This window comes from Dendrobium catenatum, unplaced genomic scaffold, assembly GCF_001605985.2.
Source record: "Dendrobium catenatum unplaced genomic scaffold, ASM160598v2 fragScaff_scaffold_716, whole genome shotgun sequence".
Lineage (NCBI taxonomy): Eukaryota > Viridiplantae > Streptophyta > Magnoliopsida > Asparagales > Orchidaceae > Dendrobium > Dendrobium catenatum.
The window spans coordinates 23,256,531-23,268,671 of record NW_021319178.1 but is presented as its reverse complement, the minus strand read 5'-3'; the positions used below and the strand labels follow the sequence as shown (position 1 = coordinate 23,268,671).

General features: G+C 31.0%; 1 protein-coding gene across 1 annotated transcript in view; it reads right to left on the bottom strand.

The window, feature by feature from the left end:
* Positions 1 to 12,141, bottom strand: part of LOC110102557 (zinc finger MYND domain-containing protein 15) — a 39,977-nt gene that overhangs the window by 27,595 nt on the left and 241 nt on the right. The window contains exons 2-5 of the mRNA XM_028695980.1: positions 10,744 to 10,817; positions 6,262 to 6,269; positions 4,788 to 4,909; positions 4,367 to 4,520 (exon numbers count right to left, since the gene is read on the bottom strand). Of these exons, the coding sequence (XP_028551813.1) occupies positions 4,367 to 4,520; positions 4,788 to 4,909; positions 6,262 to 6,269; positions 10,744 to 10,817 (358 nt within the window). The remainder of the gene's footprint in view (positions 1 to 4,366; positions 4,521 to 4,787; positions 4,910 to 6,261; positions 6,270 to 10,743; positions 10,818 to 12,141) is intronic.

The following is a 12,141-nucleotide window of genomic DNA, read 5'->3' as shown; positions in this document are numbered from 1 at the left end:
AATATACTCTAATTCAATAAACTTAAATTAAGTTCAATAAACTTGAATTAAAGAAAACAACATCATTACTATAAAATAAAAGCATGAGTACCCACTTTGATTAGAATTGATTACTCTTAATGTCCTCGCTCTGACTTCAACAAAATGATACCTATAATAATATATGATTTCATAAGATTATTTTAACTTATATATAATCCTATCTCCTAACTATTAATTATATTTAAAGAGCTCTTATTTTTAAATAAGAGAATTTGTTATCCTACTTTTAACAGTTATATATAAACAATTATTTTATAATATTGCTATATTTAATAAATTCTCATTTAAACTTAAAATACTTCCATTAATACTTTAATTAAAAGAAATATCTCATATGCTCTAACTCTCTAATTATATATTTATCCCACTAATTAAAATTAATTTTTTTAAATATCCATATATCTCTATATATATTGATTTAAACTATATTTTCATTGTTACTCATTATAATTAATTCATATAATTATAATTTTTAAATTAAAAATTATATCTTATTTAATTCTCATAAATTGCACTCTCTTTTTTTACTTATTTATTAAATATGTTTAAATAGTTGTCATATTTAATTTATTAAATTAGGAATAAAATTTGTTCTCCTTACATTCTCATTGAAAAATATAAACTTTCACATTAGAAACAATTGATAAAACATCTAATATAACATACTAAGATATCTGGATAAAGAAAAGTATTTGATAAAACATAACATGTTACAATATTAGATAATAAAGCCATCTCAACTATCTTTATCAACATCTATAGATTCATTGGGCTCCTGTTGTGTCAAAGCATAAACCCGCAGTCGAACATTCTGCATTGATTGATTTGTATTGGAGTTGAAACTGATGGTTCTATCATCTTTTATTTGCCAAAATTCTTCTGTGAAGATGCTTCTCCTGATTTCATCTCTCCAAAAGTCCTTTGACCAAACGTAGGACAATATTTTGCAATGAGTCCAGTAATGAGTCCAAGCTGACGACACAAATAGCAGGTGTTGGAACCCATCAGACATTCACCCTTGTGTAATCTGTGACACTCAGCACAAACTTTAATGACTTTACTGACTATTGCACTACTGACTGCACTAGGAAAAAACTTGGATTTCTTTCCATATGATACTTCAATATGATTGCTTTGGATATCTTATTCAGCACTTTCTTTTTATGCTTGATCCCTTCCCTTCTAAGTAATTTGGAAGTCAATCTCTACCCTCCTAGCTCTCTCTACCAACACTGAATAATCCCCGATTTCTAAAGGTACTATTACCTAATTACATCTTTTAGACCGAATAGGAATCTATAATATTTTTTTCTTCTATTGTTACAATTAGTTGTAGTGTCTATCTAGATGGTGTTGTAAATTCCGCTTTGTATTGCATCACTGATTTGTTTCCTTAAATCAATCTTATAAATTTTTCTTACATTTGTCTTCTTGCTAATATAGGTACGAACCATTATCTGTAAAGTTCCTCAAAGTCTTCCCATTTAACCAATGTATTTGGAATATCTCCTAACTTGTCTTCACATTGCCCTCTGCACCACCTTTCTGCTTCTCCATCAAAGGCAAAAGTAGCAAGTGACATTTTCCTCTTATCAGGACATAATATGCTATCTAATATTTTCTCTATCTGAAGCAACCAATTTTCTGCCTCAATTGGTCCCTCATTACCTTTGAATAGAGGTGGTCGCATGTCCTAAAATAACTTGAAATATTTATCAACCCAACACAAGGCTGCGATCTTGATTCCTGAAGCAGTTGGGTCATAGCCGCCATCATCTGGGTGAACAGATGATCGGACGGTTAACTAGATTTTTAATTAATAATTAACTATTTCTAACAAATAGAAAAAGCCACTAAAACCTCAAATTTGAAATAAATAAAAATAAAATAATTTAAATACCAACCCTTAGGTGGTCACACCTACGATACATATTTTTACATCTTCCATTCATCTTGATTATATTAAATTATACATGAAGAATGTTAGAGCAATTAAAAATAAGTAACAATTCAGCGAGTAAAACATGCTTCTCAATTACAGTAATTCAAGGTAATTGAAATAATATGCATAAGCATTTTAATTCATATCATAAAGTAATTTTATTTCAAGACTTTCAGTATTATGCATATACAATATCTTTATCTATATTTTTTTTTCTTTTTCATAAATAGTACAACAGTCACAGGAGTCGCCGTATAATTTAGTATCAATAAAGGTTCTCTTTTTAATTTTCTTTTTCTTTTTCTATAACTTTTTTCATTTACGTGGACGAGTACATTGCATTTTAAGTCAACATCATAACGGGGTGGACTCCATTAGTCAACATACACATACAAGTATTTATATATAATTTTTTCATTCTTTCATCATTCAATAACTTTGCATATGCTGAATAATCATGCTAACCATAAAATAATTTAATATGAACATTCAAAAAGAAAAAAATATCAGAATCTTATAATAATTAATTAGCTAATATCAATTAATTCAATGAACTTGAATTAAAGAAAACAACATCATTACTATAAATCAAAAGCATGAGTGCTCACTTTGATTAGGATTGCTTGCTCTTAATGTCCTTACTCTGACTTCAATAAAATGATACCTATAATAATATATAATATCATAAGATTATTTTAACTTATATATAATCATATATCCTATAATTAACTATTAATTATACTTAAATAGCTCTTATTTTAAAATATGAGAATTTATTATCCTCCTCTTAACAGTTATGTATTAACTATTATTTTATAATATTGCCATAATATAGACATTCTTAGTTTGGTTCTTGGTTTAGATTCCTCTCTTCTATTCCATCTTCTCTTCATCTTTAGTGAGGATTGGACATTTCTTTTTAAATGTATAAAGATCTGATTAAAAATATGAGTTTATTAGATCTTTGTCCTAAATTCTCAAATTCAAATCCAGATCTATTTCTATTCTTCTTATTCAAATAAAAAATCCAATTTCAATAAATTCATAGTAAAAATACTTTTAGATCGGATCCTGATTTATATAATTTTAAATGAAAATCTAAATTCTATTTTGATGGCAAGAAACATACATTTGGCATATACTCCAATTTTCATCATCTCCATTCAAAGAATTTTTCCTTATTCCCTCAAATCGAGTACTAATGTGAGACAATGGCAACACAAATAGTCGTAACAAGCAGTAGTAATGACTAGTTCTTAGTCAAAGTACATCCATCTCCATTCGAAGATTATTTCCTTATTCCTTTCATTTTACTATTTTTTATGAAATCATTTTTTACATTGAATTTCTTACATGGATGTATGTTAAATTCCTTTTTTCCTCAATCAAGAGAGAGTACTATAAATGATGCCTGACCTAGCATTCCTACATAATAGATTACCAGAAACATTATACTTATTTGTAACGCACCATCAATTTTGGGGCATAGAATTTGGAATGACTCAAAATATTTAAAATTAGCACACATACTTTTAAGCAAATTAAGACTTGCAGTGAAAGAAAGGTTGTGAGACATTGGAAAAATCCATCATAGGACGTTACATGACTTCGGGCTATGAAATGCAAGGAACTCCCTTCCACAAGCAGATAAGAAGCCATTTGATTTGTGATCATAAATAAGGATCATTGAAGAATTCATAATGATGCTGCTACAAATTTATAAATAGAAAAGAATAAAGCGCTCACTCTCCATATCACACATACTTTTAAGCAAATCAAGACTTCCAGTGAAAGAAAGATTGTGAGACACATTGGAAAAAGCCATCATAGGACGTTACATGACTTCGGGCTATGAAATGAAAGGAACTCCCTTCCACAAGCTAAGATGAGGAGCCATTTGATTTGCGGTCAGAAATAAGGATCGTTGAAGAATTCATAATGATGCTGCTACAAGTTTATAAATGGAAAATAATAAGTTCACTCTATCTAGCGCACCCCCCCCCCCCCCCCCCCCCCCCCCCCCCCCCCCCCCCCTCACAAAAGAAAAAACAAAAAGAAAAGAAAAACGAAAAAATAAAAAACTAAACTGAAACGCACTCTCTTCTCTTCCTTTGTCTTGTTTGCACTTTCTTCTCTCTTAGTATTTCCCCTCATTAGCTTCCTCCTTTAGGCCAAACTTTCTCCTCTCTCCTTTAATGTTAATAAAAGGATTATGGAATCAATTGAAACAAAAAAATTGAAGAAGAATATTCAGTAATACATTTCAATTGCTTTATTCTCACATTTTAAACTAACCAGCATTACTGTAGAATTTTGATGGTCCAAGATAAGATAGAGAGAGAGATGAGAATAAGAGAAATTAGTCAACAAGAACAAAATTACCATATATCTATATTTCTCATGATAGAAACCTTTGTAAAGCTTCAATGTCACTACTGAATTTGGAAGACATGATCTCTGTTTACATGAAGATTTGCAAGAACAGCTCCCATCAGAACACTGAAGATATGTGTCAATTTTTATCGTTTCCCCATCCCTATCACCCAAAAAAAGACGAGTTATACAGAAAAATAAGTCGAGCATAAATATATTAGATATATTGAAAGAAATTGTATGGGGATGCTCTCATGACTCAGTTTTATAGTTACGTAATGCCTAGGAATAATTTATCATGGAAGTACTTGAGCATGTAAGAATATAAGACAATAAACAAGAAAAAAACATCTATTAGTAACATGTTGAAATTAATAAATAAATAAAAAAGACTTTCACAAATTATATTTGAGCTTGAGTTAGAAACAACCTAAACTGTGGAACACCGGGCCCAACAAATTCAATTTGCAGCTGAACGCAAGGAAGAAGTGCCCTTAGCTCCCCAAATACCGCAAGTTGAGAAAGCTCTTTCTCAGGCCCTTCAAATAATAACTATAATTATACTAAGCAATTCATGAAGTTTGGAACAAGGAAATAGAATGGGACAATTCGTCAAAACTAAAATATTAAAAAGGAGACTCTCAAAGATATTACAATCAATTGCAGATGAAATAAAGATTTTTCTTTCCTTTTTTATTCATTTATTTTTCTTCTACTTACAAAAGAAAAAAGAAACACAAACTTAAAGCTTATTTTTGGAACAGTTCAAAGACCTTTACAAGTTCGAAATTGTTATAATTTTGGACGTAGTTATGAATATTTTAATATAAAATTAACAGGAAATTTTGAATTTACTTTGCAGCTGTATGATGCTTGTCAGTTTCATGAGTCTGAACTGCTAAGTCAAAGCAGGTTAGACACTAGAAAATTATTTTTTGAAGACTTGCAGGTTCAATTCCGTTGAGAAAGAAAGTTTATGACAGATTACTCGGAAATCTAGCAAGATAGACCAGCAACCTCAATAAACTAGAAAACTTGTTGGACTTGAACCTTGTTTAAAACATAGATCGACAAGTAACATTTCCTGAACATTTCAATCACAATCACAACTAGGATATGGCATGTTTCTTAAAGACAAAGGCCATACTTCACATTGTTTTACTTCTGATTTGATTTCGCTTCAATGTGTTTTTGTTTTCTTTTGTTTTTTAAGCAACCAAAAAAAAAATTAGGAACATTGACAAAGAAATTAAACATGTTTGCTGCATTATTCAAAAAGAAAAACACAATTGTTAATTCATATTGGTTTAAAAACCAAAAAATAGTATGAAAAATATTTTGAGCAAAATGATATGATCTAAAAAGCACTATGTTGAATAATCTTAGTTAATTTCATATGGATTTTAATAATTTTATTATATTAAAAAAGTGCACATAATGAATACTAAAATGGCAATAACCTGTAACATATAGTCTTTTTTTAAATAAGATTTACAATATATATTATTTTACAGCAAAAAATTTGTTGCACTCAAAAATATTCGTTCAATAATTCTTAATGTAACTAAATTATTCAATACAATTTTTTATTTAATATATAATAAATTATTACAAAATATATTCAGTAAAAAAATCATTTATTTTAAATGGATTATCATTATTATTATTATTATTATTATTATTATTATTATTTTGGAATACTATTGAATAATATTATAAACAAACTATTATTATGTTCTTATTGATAAATAAAGTTAAGTAGAACAGTAAATGGAAACAGAGTTGAAACAAACTCCTGCAAACAAGTGAAAAAGTGTACATGCGTATTTTCCAAATTTAGGAAAATAAGCTCAACTTGTTATTTTAAACAAATACGTTCATCAAAACATGTTTTCTCTACTTACTTTATACTCTACAAAAAGAAAAACTAACACAAAAAGGGGTTCTAAAGCTAACCATAGTAATAAAAAAAAAGTATGATCAAATGAGGCTTGAGCCAACATGATTGAGAAAAGTTAGGGTGGTTGTGATCATTTACTATAAGGTGGTCAAGACAATTGATTGAATAAATTATGAGTTTAGAAATTATGTTTGCAGGCCAAAATTGTTTTGGGGACTTTTAGCAGATTTTAACAAAAACACATATTCCACATGCTCAAATCTAAAACCTCTTAGTTAGAAGCTGAAGCACCAAACTAACATGCAAAAGTGGGTTGCAAGGTGGTAGATGTCTTACCGATAAAGAATAGAAGATGGATGAATGCTTCATTTTTTATACACAACAGATATCCTTTTGACCAAGGACGGGTGTTGCTTAAAGTTGTTAATACATTTGGCATCTTTTGATTAGGTCACATAGGCAGTGATTGGCTAACAAATAGATGTGCTTCTTGGTCCTTGACACATCCCATTGCAGGACTAAGTGAATCAAATGTCAACTGGCAACCCATGGTTTGTATTTTAATTGACGAGGACATCAGCAGAAGATTCTGGTGCGTCTATCAGAGGAGACATTGTAGATCGACGACTAGAATTAGGAGTCTTTATTTGTAATACTACGTAAAACAAGAGAATTTTTGTCTCATATCTACTTCCCTCTTTCAGGTATCTCCTTCAACGATCTATGCTTCCATTTTACTTTTACATAAGGAATTATTCTGCTCCTTAAACCACAAACATTAAACTCTAAGATCTTCTCAAACCCCTCTGAATATGTCATATCGCTATGCATTTCAATATCATCTTAAGGGACCCTTTGATGTTTATTTGTCAACCCTTTTTTTTGCATAAATATATGAAATCCATTATGCACACTAGACGATAAGCAATATTTTTTATCCTCTCAATAATTTCAAATAGTCCAATATATCTCGGACTTAACTTTCCTCCTAGGCCAAAACTCGTAAAGCCATTTCATATGTTTAACCTTCATAAATACAAATTCTCCAACTTCAAACTCTATTATTATATGCTTGGAATCATACTACTTTTGTTGATGGTCCTGTGTTGCCTTTAATCTATTCCTGATTATTCTTATTTTCTCGGTGGTTAGATCAACCAATTATTGATCCAACAACTGCCTTTCCCCAACTTCAGCCTATTTCAAATGAGTTCTATATATTTTTTCTATACAAGGCTTCATAGAGAGCCATTTTGATTTTGGATTGCTAGTTATTATTGTAAGCAAATTCAATCAAAGGAATGTGATATTCTTAGCTACCACCAAAATCTAAAACACACAATCTTAATAGATCTTCTAGCACTTGAATAACTTTTTCTGATTGGTCATTTGTTTGTGGAGAAAATGTTGAAACAAATTCAATTTAGTACCCGAACCATCATGATTACCCTTCCACATTTGAGAAGTTAATCGTTCATGTCTATGAGATATAATAATTTTTTTAAATCAATATAATTTGATAATTTCTTTCATAAATATTTTTCCAATTTCTCCATTGAATCCATCTAATGAATATGCATCAAATGCGTTGACTTTGTTAGTTTAACTATCACCACCCAAATACAATCATGTCGATGCCTAGACATAGAGAAACTTGAAACAAAATCCATAGCTATATCCTCCCACTTCCACTCATGTATAGGCAATATGACTACAACAATTCCACTAGGCTTCTGGTGGTCAATTTTCACTAGTTGGTATGCTTTATATTTAGCCACAAAATCAGCCACATCTTCCTCACTCTCAGGTCACTAGAACAATGAATTCAGTCTTTATATATTTTAGTATGACCCTGGTGAATTGAATCATAAAAGGTAAACTTGAGCTAAGATCTCCTGAATCAAACGAGAATTCTTTGGAACCCAAAGATGTACCTTTCTTATGACTATTGTTTGGTCATCAAGGCAAAGTTCCTGCCTTTTCCTGACCGAATTTGATCCATCGTCTTCAGGTATTCACCACTAGACTTACGTATCTCTTGAATTGTCTTCCAAAATAGGATGCATGGTCATATGATATATATAAGCTACAAGGGTCTTAATCAACCTAGCTACTTACTTTTGATTACAAGGTTGTTAAATCTTTGATCAATTCATTCTCCTGAGTTAGCATCCAATTAACTTATCCATTGGATTTTCTACTCAATACATTAGCCAGCACATTGGCTTTCCCGAGATAATACTTGATATCGAAATCATTATCTTTAATAAACTCTAATGATCCCCGTTGCCTCAAATTTAACTCTTTTTGGATAAAAAAATATTCTTAACTCTTGTCATCAGTAAATACTTCACACCACACACTATAAATAATGTCTCCATATTTTTAAAGCAAAAACTATTGCAGCCAATTATGGGGCATGTGTTGGATAATTCCTTTAATGTGATTTTAACCAAGGTTTAAAATTGCATAATTGGGTATTGAGGCGTTTTTCGTTCATGAGGCGAGGTTTAAGCCTCAAGGCGTTCTGAGGCGTAAGCCTCGAAATTTAAAAATTACGTAAAGTAAAAAATAAAAGTTAAAAGTGATTTTTTGTATAATACCCAAATAACATGTTAAAGGATGGAATCTTAACTTTCTATTGAATTATGAAGTAACAAATTTATATAAATATGAAATAAAAAATTACACAAAATATAAAGTGATAAATAATAAAACATATGAAATAAAATTGAAATCCAAATATCACATAAGAAAAACAGCAAAAAATATATGAATTGCATAAACGTATCATATAGCATCAAGTTTAGCTCTAAATTTCTTCTTTATCAGTTTCCAACTCATCTACATTTAATTCCTAATAAAGTTAGAATAATTGACAACAAATCATAAATTATAGGTACTATCATTACTAAGGGGATTTTTATTTGAGTCGTCATAACAAATTGGCCTCTCCTTTGCCTCAACCTGTAGGGTCCAATACCTGTCAATCTACTTTTTTATTTATTTCAACCATCTTCCTTTTTAATAAATATTTTTCATTAACATAAAATTAGAGTAATACTAAAATTTTTATAGGAGATGGTGGCGGTATGCGGATTTCAAGTGATCCCCGGCAACAACTATGACGGCGATGGCTACGGCGAAGGCGGTGGGCTGGAGGTCGAGGCAGTTGAGAGGAAGTTAATGCAGCCTTAGAGCGTAAGAGGGCATGATTTTTTTGGGGCTTTTGTAAAGAATTTAACTAAATTAAAAAAAAAAAACATACATAAATAGAGTGAGGCGTATGCCTCATGCCAGCGAGGCGAAGCGCGCCTCAAGGCAGGCCCTAGCGAAGATGAGGCGTAAGCCTCATAATGAAAGTTCGAGGCGTAAGTCTCGAGGAGTTTTTCACTGAAATTGCGTTGAGGCAGGCCTCAAGGCGAGCCTCATATTGCACAATTTTAAACAATAGTTTTAACTATCAGATGCATAGACAATTACTTCTTCGTCATCAACACCTAACCCTTTTTTTTTTAAAGATACATCACTGAAAAACTAAAATCCCTCAGTACCTATAGGATAGTTAACACAGGTGCTGATGTTAAACTTCTTCTCAGTTCATAAAACCAGTGCTCGTATCTAGTTTTCCAATTCAATATTACCTATCTTGGTCAACATGAATAAAGGCAAGGCAATTTGAGAGGATCCTTTCACTAACCGTCTATAATACCCTTTTAACCCCAAAAACATCTATTTTCAATTATATTGGTAAGTCTTGTCCATTCAACCACTATTTTTACATTTGTATTGTCTATTGTTATGCCTTCACCACTAATAAGGTGCCCCAAGAATATAATTATCCTCAGCCAAAACTTAAATTTGGAAACATAACGAACAATTCATGTTCTCTCAGCAAACCCAAAACAATCCTTAAATGAACAATATGATCTTTATCAGCCTTTGAATGAATCAATATATCAACAATAAAGACTATAACAAATTGATTCATATAAAATCTAAAAATTATGTTCATTATATCCATAAAGATTACATCAAGCATGCATCATGCTTATGTTCCAACGCAAAATAGTTTGATCAAGTATTTTCCTATTTCAATTGGATTACATCAAGGATTAGCCTTAAGCCCATATCTTTTTGCTTTAGTCATGGATATTCTAACTAGACATTTGCAAGAGGATATACCCTGGTGTAATCTTTTTACTGATGATATTCTTCTTGTTTATGAGACTTGAGAGAGAGTTGAAGGTAAACTTGAATTATGAAAGTTAAGCTTAGAGTATAAAGATTTTCGTTTCAGTAGATCTAAAACAAAATATATAGAGTATAATTTTAGTAATAATAGATCTAGTGGGGGGATTGTGACTTTGAAAAATCAAGTCATTAATAAGAGCACACATTTAAGATATATTGGGTCTACTGTTCAGAGTAATGTTGACCTCCATGAAGAAATAAACAAAACAAAAAAAATCAGAATATAAAATACCTGTGAAGCCGGCTGCCGATCCCGCAAATCCTGCAAAAATCCCGTCGCCAGCTAAAGTATCTCGTCCTACGACCCTGCAAACGGCGCCATCTCAGAGCAGGATACGCGGATATCGTGCGCAGGCCTCGATCTCGCTCCCATGAGTGTCGTTAAATACCGACAAGGACTTGGAGCAATTTGGGACCTGGACTTGATTGAACTCAGAAGAACGACGGATTACTTGTACTTGGACTCTTGAACAAAATCTAAATGACTTAATAAAGAATTAATCCCAAGTAAAATGAAATTGGACTGAACTCAAACAAGAATTGAACTTAGACTCAATTTTGAACTTACAAGGACTCAGGGGACTTGAACAAACTGCAAAGGACATCGACTTGATTCATATCAAATGATTATGGACTTTGATTCAAACTTGAGCCAAACTTGCATATAACTTGAACTCATGTGGGAATTAAGCATGAACAAATTTTAACTCAAATGACAAATCTTGGACTTGATTTGAACAACTTGAACTTGGATCACTTGGACCCATATTCAAGCAAATGCAAAAGATCCGGACTTGAACTTGGTTGAACCAAATTGACTTAAGTGAACTCAAACCTTAAGTGAACCATAAAAGGATTGAACTTCAACTGAAATTCAATCAAAATTTAACAAGACTTGGACTGCAGGGGACACTTGAACTTGATGAAGTCGGATCCAAAAACTTGAACAATTACTTATACTTGAAACTTTTAAGCAATCAACTAAGGTTATACTACAAGGAATTGAACTCAAGGTGACAAGAAGATTTGAACAAAAATATCAAAGACTCAACATGTATTCATATGATTTCTCAATAGAGGAATTATAAAGAATTTGATGTGAAGGATAAGTAATGTTCCAATAGAGTTATCATTCCAATTGGAATGTAGATGCTAATTAAAGAAGGCGATCCATCTGAATCCTATCCAAGCAAGCAAAGAATCATATGCAAACTCATTACAAGTGTGATGAAATCTATGTGAGCAATAGTACCTAATATCAATTTAAGCAATTTTTTTTGAAACAGAACATATGCAAAGATTGCGTCAATGATAAATTAATGGTTATCTTAAAATTAAAGTTTAGCATAGAAATTCAATATAAAAGAAAATCATATAAGGATGTGAAATCACAACTTAATCATAAATTCATATTATATGAAATTTGACTATATCCAGTTATGCAAGTGGGCTAATAACTAAAAATATAGAACTATATAAGAATAAGGAAATAAATTACTAAAATAATAATCCAGGTCTCATATTAATATATGGAGATGGTTTTCCCCTGATGTTGTAGTCGATGGAATTCTTCCTTACATGCCTTCAGTATTCCTAGTTTTATAATCACAATATTTTCCCTCCAATAAAA